Consider the following 15324-nt stretch of genomic DNA (forward strand, 5'->3'; position numbering starts at 1 on the left):
ATGGAAACAGAGCTATTCCTCTTCCCTTCAGAAGTGGCTCTGGAATTCCCAAAGTGAAAAATTCAGGAGCAAGAAGAAAACACTGATAGCTTGTGTTGCACACAGCAACATGCTGGCGTCCGACCAACGCTGCTGCAAATTCTTTCTTCCTTTTGGCACCAAACTATTCCACTTACAAAGGGCAGATGAAAATTGTTCTAGATTTATGTTGGCTTTTGTCTGACTGTAGTTGTGCTTTTCTGATAAAGCCTTCTCTCTAATGCCAACGAAGCTCTGGAGGACATGTAAACGTATCATCATCGTACCATTCCTTCATCAAGAAGGAACCAATTTCAAGAGGCCCCCAAATAAAGGTAATAAAGACAGAAAACCAGGAATGGCAGAAGGAACCATAACAGGGGAAGGAGGAGGCAGCCTTGTGACTGGTAAATGGTTAAAAGACAACTATTGAGAGTGTACAACTATGTAAAACCCCACCATGCTCTGCCATGGGGCTGGGGCGGGCACTGGAGAGGAGCTGCTGTGGAGGATGTCAACCTGCCTTGCAGGGCAGGGGCTGGGAGGTGCCAGGCACCCTCTGCGCCTCTGGCCCGGGGCTGAGGAGCCCCAGCCCCTGCTCCAGCAGCGTGGACTGTGTAGCACACGAGCTGCCTGGGTCCCTGCGAGCTAAAAGCTGCTGCCGCCGTCTTGTCTGGCCAAGGCCTGCCACCGCTGGGCTCCCAGTGACTCTAGCGTGCTGCATCCCCCTCCCTTGGGGAAAGGAGACATGCAGCTCATTGCAGGCAAATGCCAGGAAAATGAGGAGAGGATATTTGACTCTTGGAGATAAAAGCCTTATGCTGAAAGGTGTGCCAAAACCCCTGTTTTGCCTACGCCACGGAGCAGGGCGAGTCCTGTGTATTGGCAATGGCAAACCAGGCAAGGCTGGGTGCCAGGGCACCAGGATGGCAGCGCTCCCTGTTTCCCAGTGTGGGATGAGGTGGTTTCCACTGGTTTTGCTCCCTGAGACGGCTCCCTTTTCGAGGCAGGCAAGGAGCAGCCCTGGCACGGAGCAGCCCTGGCACGGGGCAGCAGGTGAGCTCGCCGGACAGTGCCGACAAACTCCCCATGGCCCAGGCTGTGCCATTGCCCTGTGCCAGTGCCACCCTGCCGTGGCACCTGCAGTGATTTCAAGGGAGATTCAGTGCTTAAATATCTTTGAAGATCTGAGCCTGAGTGCTGATTCACCTGCGCTGCTCACTCGGGCTGCGCCTATTTAAAGGCTGCTGTCCCTCGGCACCTCTCCCTCCCCTTGGCTCCAGGTCCAGCCAAGGGTTGGTGGGACGGGCATGGTATTTGCTCTGGTCCCTGCAGCTCACAGCAAGATACCACCATCGGTTTCAGAGCACATTAATATTTGGGGCAATGAACAATGGCAGCCAAGGGCTGTTAGCTTGTCTGAGCTTGCAGTATCCCCAAAGGGCAGTTCCTCTGTTCCTCTCCACCCCCCGCCTTCCTGCAGGTTTCCTACAGCTCATGTGTTGCCCCCACAAGAAACAACTACTCTGTTTTCAGCCGGACGGGGGGCTGGCTGGCTGCACCGGCCCCGCCACGAGCCTGGGGAAGGCAGTGAGGGTGGCTGTGCGGGAGATGGAGAGGGGAGGCCCACCCTTCCCAAGGGCAGTGCAGATTTGGGCAGCTATCTGGCATTATTTCCCCTCAGCCCTGTTTTCACGGCTGCCCAGCTACGATAGCCAGTGTTTTCTCACACAGCCTTGGCCCTGCTCTCCTCTCCCATCATAAGCCGCACTGACTGGGCACCTCTCCAACTCCAGTCTCGCAGCACCAGCCAGATGATAAACCTGATCAAATTGTGTATCTGCAGGGAAACAGGTTATCAGGCAGCTTCTCAGCTAGTACAAAACCAAAGCCAGCAGAGCCGCAGCCGCTCACTCCACGCCGAAGCCAGCCTTCACCTCTGCACGGAGGGACAGGGAGCTTTCCGCAAAGCGCAGCTGCAGTTTTCTCTTTCCTCTCACTGGCTGCCCGGGTTATGCTGAAACTACAGACCCCTTTAGACTCATGAAAATTAAAATGCTAAAGAAATGGGGACAGGTACTCGGCCATCCTGCCTAAGGGTGTTGTACCAGCCACTGGGCAGGTAGCCCTGAGCTGTCCCCGGCCTTGGGGCTGAGCTCCCACCTCCCCATAGCTGCGTGAGTGCCAGCTAGGCAGAGTGTCCCCAGCTGCTCCCCCCCTCCCCTCCTGCCTCAGCTTGCTCATGTGCAGGTGATTTCCATCCAATTTCCATCAGAAGGAGCCAAGTGTATTTAAGCTGCAGGGCTGGCAGCCTTGGGAAGAGGAGTGAGAAGTGGTCTTGAATTTTTGGGGGAAGATCTGATGGCTTCTTCCCCTCTCTGCTTTAGTAGCCTGCTTCCCTGGGAGGCAAAGGAGCAGATCTCATTTGGCTTAGGCCTTCTGAAGCATTTCTCTTTTGTTGTTTAGGGGTGAGAGTGTGTTAGAGGATGTGACCTTTCTGTCCTGATGCACATGTGGGGCATGCATGAAGTCTGTGCGGCACTTGGGTTGCAGACAGCAGAGATGTGGATGTTTTCTGGGACTATACATGTGAGATACCTGCTGAGCTGTATGCCACTGTTGAAGCTTGCTAGTCAGGAAAGTGCTTTCTCCATTAAACATTTTTCCTTTGTTTCTATTTCCTTTTGAAGAGGGTGTTCTTTTTTCCTGGCTGCCACAAAATTAGACTTGTCTGAGGTACCTCAGTAATCTGTTACCTCTATCTCAAGAGAGACCACATCACTTTCAAACCTCAACAGGTCACAAGGGCAAGACTTAATTTTCTTTGTGCAATACACTTTGCACCTTACCTCTGCTTCCTGTTTATTCCTGATGTGACCCACTCTCTAAAAAAACCCTCCTTTACCCAGGCTGATACGTGCTTGTTGAGCCTTGCAAGGGCTGCCTTTACGATATTGCATTCTCTGGTCCCTGTATGTTGTTTTTGAAGAATCTTTTGCTTTCAAAATGTATTAAGGTACTGACAGGCTGAACAGACTTACTTCTAGATAAATTCGTGGATGAATATTGACAGACTGTGAAAACCTTGCTGTACTGCAAGGAAGTATCTTTTGAGTGGAAAAAAAAATATGCTTTTTCTTGACAAATGATTGTTGCTATTTTTTGTCAATCATTTTAACTATCACCATGCCCATGGGAACTCAGTGTCAGCAAAATCTGTAGTGTCTGTATTGATCCTAAACTGTGCCAGGAAGGACTCTTACATCTTAGGGAAAGCATCCTGAACTGTTATTTTGCCTTAAGGCTGAATGGTAGCTGTCTTTAAACTGACAGCCAGGTCTGCTCTTGGCAAAATGAGCGTGATTTTTAGCTTGAACACAAGCTATCATCACACAGGTTTATGTCGTTGTGACAAGTCATTTTGCAAAGAGCAATCAAATAAGATTCAGGTAGGGAGGCTGTGGTCATTGTTGTTCAGATGTTTCTTTAATGAACTTTTAACTCCTATGAAGGCAATTAAAACAGCCAGTGGCTGTGTAGCTATTGCGGGTACCTGGGCAGTGAGCTCCTGCACCTTTCTTGGGCTGCCATCAGAGCTGGGGCAGCTGCAGCCTTAACTTCAGCTCCTCCCTGGCAGCTGCCTGGGCCTTGCTGGTTTGGGCATGACTTTATTCAACGCAGTTTTTATGGAATTTGGTAAGTGGGAATCTCCTGATGTCTTGCTTCTGCGTTTCTCTGTGGAACAAACCTCAGGGTGGATTTCTTCTGGCCCTCAGAGTAAGTGTGTTGGTGACAGCTGTAATCAATGCAGAGGTGCTTATACTGTTGATGAACAAAAACAGCTGCTGGAAAAAAGGGAAAATATGTTATTTTGTTCCTAGAAACTTGCATATAGCTTTATAAAGTGATGCTGCATCTTAGTCCTGCCAGGACTTCATTTAAGCCTGTATGGGACCTGTACCTTCAGTCACAAGGGTCTAAAATGCATCAGTGTTTGCCAGGTTTGGTTTGGGTTGACTGTCACTTGAAGCAGTGCCTGTGTAAACAGATGTCCTTCTGTAAGGTTTGGAAGTTTCCTGTTTAACTTTTTAGCACTACAGCTCCCTTAAGGTTTGTTCTGGGCTTTCAGAAGTAACTGGCAACTCATTAACAGCTTTTTATTAGCACTGAAAACCATGGGAGGGAAGCTGCACTGGTCATCTGGAGGCCTTGTCTTTGCTGCCAGGTGTTAGCTCATGTACTGCAACACAGGGTGCAGTCCTAGGTGTTTTCATTTCACAAACAAAAATGTGTTATAACCTCTTCTATAGATGAGACAGTGAAGTATCAGATCATTTTGATTATACCACACTGGCAGGCTGAGGGTGAGAGGAGGGGAGAAGTCGTGCTCCTCTTGACCTCCAAAGGGAGAACGCTCTGCCTTTTTTCCTATCACAAATGCAAGCTGATAGCAAGCAATTCAAATCAAAGTCACAATTTGGCCAGCGTATCAAAACAACTATAAAACTTAAAAGAAAACAAGCATGTGTGGGTTGATTGATATATTATGTCGCTGGCACTAAAAGGGCCCTGTTTGTGCCATTGCAGGCATGGCGGAAGCGCTGGTTCGTGCTGCGCAGAGGACGCATGAGCGGGAACCCAGATGTGCTGGAGTACTACAGGAACAACCACTCCAAAAAGCCTATTCGAATCATCGACCTCAACGAGTGCGAAGTGCTGAAGCACTCGGGGCCAAACTTCATCAAGAAGGAATTTCAGAACAACTTCGTCTTCATTGTGAGAACTACCTACCGCACCTTCTACCTGGTAGCCAAAACTGAGGAGGAGATGCAGGTCTGGGTGCACAACATCAGCCAGATCTGTAACTTTGGACATCTAGAAGATGGCACAGGTAGGATCATGCTCGTCTTGGGGGTTGGAAGGATGATCTGTGTCTGGGCTCTTCCACAGCAGCACCCTGGGTGAGGGGAAGCATGGACCTTGCTGGCTGGTTGGGCTGGGCAGGTGGTGTGGCACTCTGTTTCCTATAGCTCCACACAGCACTGACATGCTGCTAAACCCTGATTTGAAAGTTATTCAGGGATCTCGCTTCTGCTGGGTAGAAATAATAGCTGGCCGCTTGGTCTCACTTCGATGAAGCAATTCCTGCTAGAATAAACAGCAGGTCCTTAGTAAGAAAAGGTACTGTTTATGTGAAAAGCTGACTGAGTGTTACCTTCTGGGGCCGTTTATTTCATTGCATGTCCCATATTTATTTAGTTTGGCTTAATGTAAGACACCTGTTCCAGGAAAGTGTCCTGCAAAACTCATGTTTTCTCAGGCTTTGCTGGATGTGGAATGTGCACAGACTTGGGTGCATATGCACATACATAAATCAATGACAAAAATACTGAGCTGTCTTAGTCTATTAATGAGAAGAAAAATAAAGAAAAGGCAGAGGACAGGAGAGTGTTAGAAGTGTGTGTCTAGACTTAAGAGATGGTCCTGCCAGGGAAGTATAAAGTCAGCCTGTTTTGCCAGGACCTACACCTGTATATACTCAGTAGGGTGGATTTCTTGGAAAGCTTCCAAGAATTAACCACTCCAAGATGGATGTAGCCAGTAATTAAAGCTGGGACCTGTATCATCATTAACTTACCTTTCAAATGAGACAGTCGGGCTCAGATAACAGCAATCTGTCTTTCCCTTGACATTTCCAAGGGGCAGAAACAGCAGCAATTTGAGAGCTTCATAGGAAGTGAGTCAGAATGAAGTCCTTCATGGTGATAAAAGGCAGTGAAAGAGCAGAAGAGGGTGGTGATGCAGGGACTTGATCCAAGGGCGGTAATATGTTTGGGGGTATCATAGTGTGGCTGGGTAAATTACGCTGCTATGGTCTGTGTGCTGCTGCACTCAGACTGCTACTGGTGTCTGCAACTGCTGCATAGCCATACTGTTACCTTGTAACTTGAAAGGAAACAAAAGGCCATGATGAGATGTTTTATTTTAATCTATCCTGGTTCCTGGCCTTCTTTAATCTTCTGTTCAGTAGTTTATTCTTAGGGGAAATGGGAGTGGAAAGAGCACTGCAGTGGTCCTGTTATAAATGTGATTGCTCTTTTCCCATTCACTTTAGAGACCACCAGGAAAACGTGCTGACACATTTTTATGTGCCAGTACAAACTGCCAATGAATGCAACTTGCAAACTAGAGCTGATAGCTTTGAGGGATTGGAGTCAGTAGCCCTTTGGAGCTGGGATGTAAATAGGGATATTCAGTAACCCCCTTCCTACTGATCTGCCCTTGTTGACACTGAGGTGTTGCTCTTGCGTTGCTGCTTCTGGTCCAGTATTATTTTAGATATGATTTTACCAGTTACTTGGAAATGAAGGTACATCTTTCCATGCAAAACAGAAAAGATAAATAATTTTTGTCTCAGATGTGTATGCAGACTTCTGCTGGCACTGTGCTGAGGATGTGCATAAGGAGATGTGATCTGTGGTGGAGGAGCTAAGGCAGCAGCTGTCCCAGGATAGATGCATTTATACTGCAAAATGTCTGTTCTGTTATGCTGGTACAGCACAGCATTGCTTATAACTTACACATGGGCAATACTCAGAGTATTACGCAGTGGTATTTCTCTCCCAGCAAAGATTGCCAGTGTAGACACTGATGGATGAGAAGTGACAGCTCTTGCTGCGGCAGTTGGGAAAGCTGACATCCCATCTTTCCGCTCTGTTCAAGGTGGATATTATCCCCCAAGAGGTCCAACAGTGCAGAGCATTTGCCTTGGTTCAGTATAAAGTCTGGCACCTGAACTTACAGCCCTCATCACAGACCGCATAAGCTAAGCCTCCAGACATCCACTTATCGTATGTCTAATGGCGAATAGCTCGTAAGATCTTCTCTTATTTATCCTGCAGTTCCTGCCGATGAGGTCAGGTCTGGGGTGTATTCAGGTCAGGCTGCGGGGCACGTTCAGATCCTCTGATTTAGATCTGCACTGTTCCACAGGTTGCACACCACATTTCAGTTACTACTTGCTTCAACTTTTTGGAAGCACCTAAATCCCTCAAGAGCCTGTAGGTTTAAACAAAATACCCTTAAAAATTAGCATAAGAAGATAAAAGCTCTATTAAATGCCATATGCTTTTTTAACTTGAGCGCTACTGTGTTAAAAAATAATAGTCCCTGAAATGAATCATCAAAAGACACATCAATCGCAGGAAATTTTAATAAGCTGTTCTGTGTATTAAAATGAATCTCAAAGCCAATATTATATTGTGAAATCAATCACTCTTAATCCTTGCACCTCTGAAAATTTGCTGTAACTTTGGGGCCAAAACCAAATCTGCTGCTTTCTCCACTTAATGCACAGAAAGTGCAGCCACAGGTTTACACAGTGACTCAGCTGTAAACACTGTCCCATTGTTCCCAGTTAGTCCCTTCCAGTAGCAAAGAAGCTGGACAAACAGCCAGGTCCTCGTCATTAGAGGCCTCCGGTCTGACATGTAAGCAGCCAGACACAGCCCGAAGTTAGCGAAACCACAGCTGGCCCCATGAGGACAGCTTTTTAGTCAACAAGAGAGGGGATGGCTGAGAGAGGCGAAGTGCAAGCTCCAGGCAGATGTCAGGAAGCACCTGGGAGGGCGGCTGTTGGGAAGGACTTGCCAGCAGCAACCATTGCGCTGCGGCACTCGACTGCTGCAAGAAACTGCTGCTGGCTGTGCTGAAAATGACAGGGGAGCTGGCACCTTCAGGGCAGTCAGCTGGAGGAGAGAGGGAGAGGCCTCCCTCCCTATTTTCCTACCATTTCTATGTAAAATCTTGCTTCCATCTCTGCTGAAGGCTCCCATTAGAGCAGTCATTCCCCGACCCCACAGCACCCGTGGCCACGCAGGAGATCAAGAGGACACTTGGGCCAAGTGGCTGGGCAGGGGAGGGGATGAAATGAGGCAGCTATGGGACATCATGGCCAGAGTTTATCCTAAATGCAAGCTGAAACCATGATTAATTGACACAATGCAATATAGCAGCTTTTCATTGGAGAAACTGCTGTGAAAGTTGTTCAGCCTTTTTCATTAGGAAGCCTTACTTTTAAAGATTGCAGCTGTGCATTGAATGTTCCCCCAGGAACTTCATCCTCAGCCCAAGGGGACCTTTCAACTTGGGTTCCCTCTTTACTTCTTTCACAGGCTCCAGGTATTGTTCCACATCCCATGTAAAAGCCTTGCTCCTCCTGGATGCAGCCCTTACCTGAAGGTCGCTGCTGATCTCCATTGCTCCCCTGTTGCTCTACTCTCTCCCACAGCACCCAGGGCCCCAGCGGAGCCTGACCCTGCCACAGACCCTGCCACAGCGTGGGGATGGTTTGATTCCCCAGGACCTTGATGCAACCACACTGGGGAGCATCTTCCTCAGCCAGGGCGGTGTGCTGGGAGCAAGGGGACCTGGGAGCACTGCACTGAGGGGCTACCTGGAGGGACTGTGCTCTCCTTGCAGAGGCACTTTCTCCTGGATGTCTTCTCTTTATTTCCCCACTCTGTTCCCATTTAAAGTGGGGCCGGCAGCATCCCAGCAGGCTTGCTCATGGCAGTGCGTGGCCCTCGCACAGGAGCTCAGGGGAGGTGTGACGGCTCCTCCCAGCCCATGCTGGAAGACAGGCACTGGGGCTACTCCCTCCACACTCCCCTCTCAGTGGGAGGAAGTCCCTTCTCGGCTGCAGGGACTCAAGGCTGCTCTTTAATGTCAGGCTCTGGGCCCTGGCCAGGAGGGGTGGGTGGCATTTCTACCTCCTTGGTGTGGCCATGCAGCCTGGTGGGAGTTTGCTGCAAGATGGCCCCCCCTATTTCACTGTGTCCCTGCGCTGCTGTTACACCGTAACAATTTTTGGGGAGTGGGCTGGGGTCTGCAGCAAAAGGGACAAGCCCTCTGTTTCTCCAAACAATGGCCCTGCATTGATGGGCACGGTTACAGCAGTGGATGCTGCACATCCTCCATGGTGACGTTCCCGTCAATGGAGGGCAGAGATTTTTTGGGTTAGTACCCACTGAAGCAGTTATTTTGGCAGCCAAAGCTGCACACTAACTCTCTGGCGAAGGGGAGGGCAGGCACCAAACCTACTCTCTGCCTTCTTGCTGTTGCAAATGGCCATGCATAATTTATTCTACTCAGCTGCTGCCGTGGTACAACTTTAATGCATGCTGATTCGGTTACCAGCAGAGCTGGCAGGGACAGGGCCGGTCTGTTAGGAGCTGGCTACAGGTCCCTGAGCCCCTGAAGGTTAGAAAAGGGCAGGTCTGTGCTGTCCCTCCCTCCTGCTCACAACAGTTGCCATGTGGTCTGCAGCTCGCAGCCTGTCCTAATGGGATAATCCATGGCTAAACCCTGCAAGTACCAGATGGAGTTCAGGCCTGTTCGTTCTCTGTGTTAATAATCCAGAATGTCATTAATTTCTTTCTTATGCATTGTGGCAGGTTTTAGATAGTTTTGGTTTTTTTTAAATGTGGTCAGATGGTGATGTGAACATGCTTTTCTGAGATCCCTATGGAGTTAGCCTGGTGCATATTTGATCATCCTCAGCTCGAAGACAGCTCTCAGAGACCAAGATCTGAAAGCAGAATTACTGTATGAGCCAGCACAATGAACAAGAGAAAAATTATTTTTTCAGATGGGAAGGCTGCAGCCCTCAGCTCTGCTTTGCAAATGTGAAACCCTGTAAAAGCCATTCCTTCCAGGTGCTTGCTGCTGCCATCCTGCTGCTGTAAGCACCTGCTCAAAATTAAGCAAATGCTTTGCTTAAGCTCAAATTTAAGCATGTGCTGATGTGCCTTGCTGACCTGGGGTCCACCACTGTACCAGACCTCCAAAGCTAACAGGAGGAAGCACCAGTGAGTCAACACTGGTAGATGGGAAGGAAAGAGGCGGCTCCCTCCCCAGTTGAAAGGGCTGAGGTGTGGGGTAGTGCAGGGAGAAAAGATCAGCTGTTTTATTCTTCTTCTGACTGAGATCAGGAAGATGACAGGGTGAAGCCCACTGTGTCTGGTGTGGAAGTCTCAGTCACTAGAGGGGTTTGTTTGTGTTTAGTGATGTTGCTGTCCAACCACCCAAGTCTTGGCAGCCCTCTCCATCCCTCCTGACCTGCTTGCGCATATACCTAGCACCTCCCAGGGCTGAGAAGTGACTACAACAACCCAGTACAGTGCCAAGGCTTGTTGCTGTGTTGAGCTGATGATTAGGTAGAACCTGCCAGAGGATCTCAGGACCTCACCGCACAGCACAGCATGCACGCAGATGGTCAGGGGCTGGTTCCCAGCATTTCCAGTAAAACCTGGATTTCAGTGTTAGAGAAATCTGCCTTCTTGCTATCCTTTGAAGACATGTTTATGGTTGATTTGGTTTTATCAGCAGTAGCTGGTTTCTTGTGTTCGTTTTTGCTGTGGCGTTTTTCATTTTGAAGAAGGGTTTTGCAGCTTTGACTCAGGCAGTGTCTGCGCTTCAGCCAGAGAGACGGGTACCCACTGCCGAGCCCCGCAGGTGTTGGGGACAGCTGGGGAGCCCAGCGAGCACTGCCTGGTCCCTGTGCAGCCCTGGTGAGGGAATTGCCACACAGCAACCTGAAATTTCATTAGAAAAGTCATATTCTCTAATTCAGGGCTAGTGCTCCTGGTGCTGCTGGCTGAGCTTAATGCCAGGAGCAGGTGCCTTTGGGGACCTGCTCTGCAAGGACACCCCAGGCCCTTCCGACTCCACAGCTCCTTGTGGTGGGAGGTCTGACTTGCATTGAGGACTCAACTTTTGAGTCAAAATGCCCCAAAAGGTGGACCAGAGGCTGTGCTTAGCCCTAACTCTGTGTGGCTCAGCCATCACTCCTTCATCCTGCCTGCCCAGCGTCCCCGGCTCTCTGGCAGGGGTGGAAGCTGGGAGAACCACAGGACGAGACTTGTTTCTGCTGCCCGGTAATGCTCAGGCCAGATGGGTACGAATGCTTCAGCTGTATTCTGCCAGTGAAGGGTGGCCTTGGTGGTCAGAGGCGAACCCAGAGCTGAGCCAGCTCTGTGCAGCCTGGGCCAGCCCTGCTGCCTGCAGCCCAAATCTTCTCCTCTCCGCACCACCACCCTTCCCTGTGCATGAGGGGACTGGAGTGTTATGCCCAGGAAAGGTGTCACTGAGCACAGGCTCCCCTGTGCCTTGTAGCCTCCAGAAAAGCAGTGTCCCTTTTCTCAGCAGAGCCAACAAGCCTCCAGCTGGGCAATAGCAGCTGCACCGCAGCTCTCGTGGCTTTGATGTCCAGCCTAGAGAGGCGTAAGGAGTTGGCAGACAAGTTCAGAGGTGCAACAAATCCAGCTACTCCATGAGCAGCCAAGCTCAATTTTGTCCGCTGAGATCTAGAAAGTGGGACGAAATCAGTCCCTTTCCTTGTTGCCATTAATTTGAAGTGTTGGAGATTAATTATTTGCATTAGAGAGCTCCTAAAAAATACTTGATAAAACAGACTGCTCTGCCTCAGCACTTTCCTCAGCAGAGGCTGTCTTCATTACTGTCTGCAGGAGGGATGCTACAGCCTTGCAGGAGTGGGAGACCCCAGAGCAGGGGTGTCTGCACCTCCTGCAGCCCCTCGATTCGGCAGCTGGCTTGCCCAGCCTGGGCAGGGGAAGCAGCTGCAAAATCAGGCTCCCCTCTCCCCAGAATCAGTTTTTGCCTTGACCCACTGCTGCTTTGGGGTAAAACATCCCTGGTGCAAAAGCAAGGAGGCGATGGCCAGGAGAAGCAGTGGGCAGGGTGGGTCAGAGCCGTCCCTCAGCCAGGGCCATCCTTTCTCATTGCAGGTTCAGTGGAGAGCCTGTCTCACACAACCTCGTCCCCGCAGCCATCGCCGGCCGCCTCCACCCACACCTCCCGCATCGCTGATCCCTCCTTCTCCGTCGACCACGCTGCTGCTGACGCATCTGCTGCAGAGGAGACCCCCAGCGAGTCAGAGTCGGTCTTCCTCCCTGACTACCTCTTCCTCTCCAACTGCGAGTCGGGCAAGCTCAGCCACAACAGGTATGTCTGGGGTCTGCCAGATGCATCGGGCTGGAGCCATCCTCTGCCTGCCCAGTGATGCCCTGGGAAACTGGGGCAAACTGCTCCTTGAGCCCTGCCGCTCAGGGTAGGCTCCTGAGCACAACAGGGGACCATCAGCCTAATCCAATTTACAGGGGGCTTTTCATAGTGCAGATTAGCAGTCAAGTGTTGCATGTTGGTCCTGGCCCTTTCCAGGGTGAGTGGCTGGGAACCTCACATAAGGCCTCCTTCCAGATACCCTTTCTGCTGGCTGCTGCCCAAGATGCTCCACAAAGTGCCCTGTCTCCCAGCCCAGCTCAGGGGGAACCTTCCACAACTGTAGGGAGGGGACAGATTTTGTCCCAAACTGTGGGGTGGTTTGGTTTATTTTTTTTGCTGTGTTCTTGCTCAGTTGCAACCAGGAGAAAAGCAAAGTGCAGGTCCTGACCTCTGTCTCTGTGCAGGTGTGACAGCTGGTCGAATTCGGACAGATCTCTGGAGCAAACCTCCTCGGATGATGTTTTTGTCGACTCCTTGCAGTCCCAGCCCTCCTTGTACCTTGTACAGCCATCCAGCGCTGGCACTGTGCACCAGGATGGGGCACCGTTGGCAAACCCCAGCATGGTATCCAGGAGTGTAGACATTAGTGGGCCACCCAGTGACTTTTCCTCCTCTTCTCCACTGCTGGGGACACCGCTGACACCAACCTTTCAGACTGACAAGAGCCAAAACGCGCTGCCCTACGGTGTAACCCAGCTGGACGTCCTGTCCAACATGCCCCCGCCACGGCCGCCCAAGCCAACCCACTTCTCAGACAGGAGAGGGGATGAGTTAGGCGGTGGGGCCCTCCAGAACGGGCACGCAGGGATCTGCCGGGCTCAGGTCACTTTGGTGCCCAGAAGGATCTCCTTGTCCAGCTTAGACAACATGAGGAACTGGAAAGGTGAGTGCATTTCCCAGAGCCAGCGAAGCAGGGTTGGTGTAAGGGATGGAGCTGCCCACGAGTGCAGAGTGGGTTCCCACCTCCAATTGTGCCTCTCTGTCCTTCCCCCTGCAAAATCATACACCACCCAAAGCAACCTGAAATGCATGTTTCGACTTAGCGAACAGGATTCAGACCTGTCCCTCACATTCAGCTCCTGCTCTGTAAAAGCCCCTCAGTGTGTACACATGGGCAGAAATTTGTCTGTGATCTCTTCAGGGTGCCACATGACTTGTTAGTTTTCCATGCCCCCTCCTTCTCCAAAAAAGAAAACAACAGAAAAACAAAAACGCAAAGTCAGTCACTGCATCAGGCAACGCCAAACTCCCTGTTTACGCAGGTCAAAATGTGGGCTTGCACATGGGAAATGCCTTTGTAGCTGTGCTGCTTTGCCAGATGCGGTCCTTTCCATAACAGCAGTGTGTCTTTTTGCAGCTTAGAGTAAAGAACGGGAAGCCACGGAGACACTGGGGCCAGGATGTAATCCTAGTTGAACCAGGGACTCTGTGTGTCCTTGAGCAAATCCCACTCTGTCCTTGCACTTCAGTCAGGGTAGCCTGAAAACCCGCTGCAGAGCGAGGCTCTGCTGCAAAGCAAGTTCTGCTCTGAGCTGAGGTGACTTTTCCACTTGTTCTTGAAGCACCATCGTCGTAAACAAAAATAACAGTCAAAAACCCAGAACATCAAGGTGTCAAAAACCAGCATACACAGTATGAGAAAGTTTTATTTTGTGGAGCCACAGAACAGAGGGAGACAGCTAGAATACCTGCCTGGAAATGATCAAGTATTTTGCAGTGGTGTGTCATTTTTGCTGAGGAAGAAAATGTAAGTTTTTAAGGACAAGCGTCCCTTAGACTCCTGTAGTTCGAATGATCAACCAGTGTTTGAGGCCATTAGATCTTGCTCTTAAAGCTCAGAAACTAAAGCAAGGAGACCTGCCTAGCCTGTTTATCAGTGTACAAACAATTCTTGGAAGGTTTCTGGAGAAACACCCATTCAGTGGAATTGGTGTTCTTAATTATCAGTTACATGTGGTTGCTCCCTGAAAGGTGCTGCTCTTGCTTCTGCACTTGTGCCGCTCTAACACCGTCAGCACACTTGAGACAGTTAATGTTCCTCCATCCCAATTTACGCCAAAATGTTTTTAAGAGGATTAAGTGGCCAAATGTCATGTTCTGCTACTGTGCTGCAAGGTTATCTCTGCCTGACAGGGGGCAGCAATGAATTAATAAGTGCTGCTATTTTTTCTTACCCTAAATGCAGCTGAACCTATTTGAAAGGTTAAACTTTGAATTAAAATGTGTTTAACAAGAAAGATTGGAAAAAGAAACAGGGAGAAAGCAGCTGTTCCTCACCAACTCCCCGAGTGAGCCCACTCAAGTTATTTACTTCATTTTTTGCCCTTGGCAACCTGTAAAAGCTGAACAGATGTAATTAACCCAGTGCAAAGGCAGCGTATGCTGGTTGTGGTGCTGTGAAGGGGAAGGAGCTGTACGTGTGTAAGGCACCTGTATCCTGGCATCTGCCAGAGTGTTGTGCCTAAATGTCTTTCTGCCAAAATAATAAATAAATGTAGCTGTCCCAGGACAGTGACTGTGTCTATCTGAATATATATCTACACTAACAGTATTGCTTTGTTCTTGCTTAGCACTTTCACCTTTTGTGCTGATACAACCACAAAGACCCCCAGTTGCAGCGCAGTATTGACATCTCTGCCGTAAGAGCAGGGACTGGATTAACATGGCTGCAGCGTTTTAAGGCGTTCCCACAGAAAAGCCATTTTCTGCACAGAGAATTATTTTCCAGAGAAGAATGGTAGTTGTAAGCATCTCCCACTGCTGAGCATTTTTTTTTTTCCTTTTTCCTCAAAACTAAAGTTGACCTACACGAAGACAAAGGCCAGCCTGCACAGGGGACACTGTGACTGGAGACCTTTTCTCTGGTTGTTCCCCATTTGCTTAAGCCACTTGCACCACATCAGCATTTCTGGGTGACAAAGAAGAATTTCTCCCCTACCATCAAGTTCCCCCATGCACCCTCTGTACAATAACATGTGCTTCTCTAGCTCCTTACATACGAGGCTCCCAAATAACTTTCCAAACAATAATGAATTAATATTCCCTACAGTCACTTTTGATAGTTTCCTCAATTTGACAGATGGGAAAACAGAGTGGGACTAGAGCAGGAGCTGGGTTTAAATTTTTGCTTGGTTGCCTGCTCTCCACACCACACCAGTCTTTCTCTCCAACTGCTTGTGTTACAGGAAGCATAAGTTACAGCTGGATTATACATGAACACAT

General features: G+C 49.6%; 1 protein-coding gene across 2 annotated transcripts in view; it reads left to right on the top strand.

The window, feature by feature from the left end:
• Nucleotides 1–15324, top strand: part of GAB3 (GRB2 associated binding protein 3) — a 67544-nt gene that overhangs the window by 40499 nt on the left and 11721 nt on the right. For both annotated transcript variants that reach the window (XM_068412101.1, XM_068412100.1), the window contains exons 2-4: nt 4606–4909; nt 11826–12042; nt 12507–12985. In XM_068412101.1, coding sequence (XP_068268202.1) covers nt 4606–4909; nt 11826–12042; nt 12507–12985 — 1000 coding nt within the window. The remainder of the gene's footprint in view (nt 1–4605; nt 4910–11825; nt 12043–12506; nt 12986–15324) is intronic.

This window comes from Nyctibius grandis, chromosome 13, assembly GCF_013368605.1.
Source record: "Nyctibius grandis isolate bNycGra1 chromosome 13, bNycGra1.pri, whole genome shotgun sequence".
In the NCBI taxonomy this organism is placed as follows: domain Eukaryota; kingdom Metazoa; phylum Chordata; class Aves; order Nyctibiiformes; family Nyctibiidae; genus Nyctibius; species Nyctibius grandis.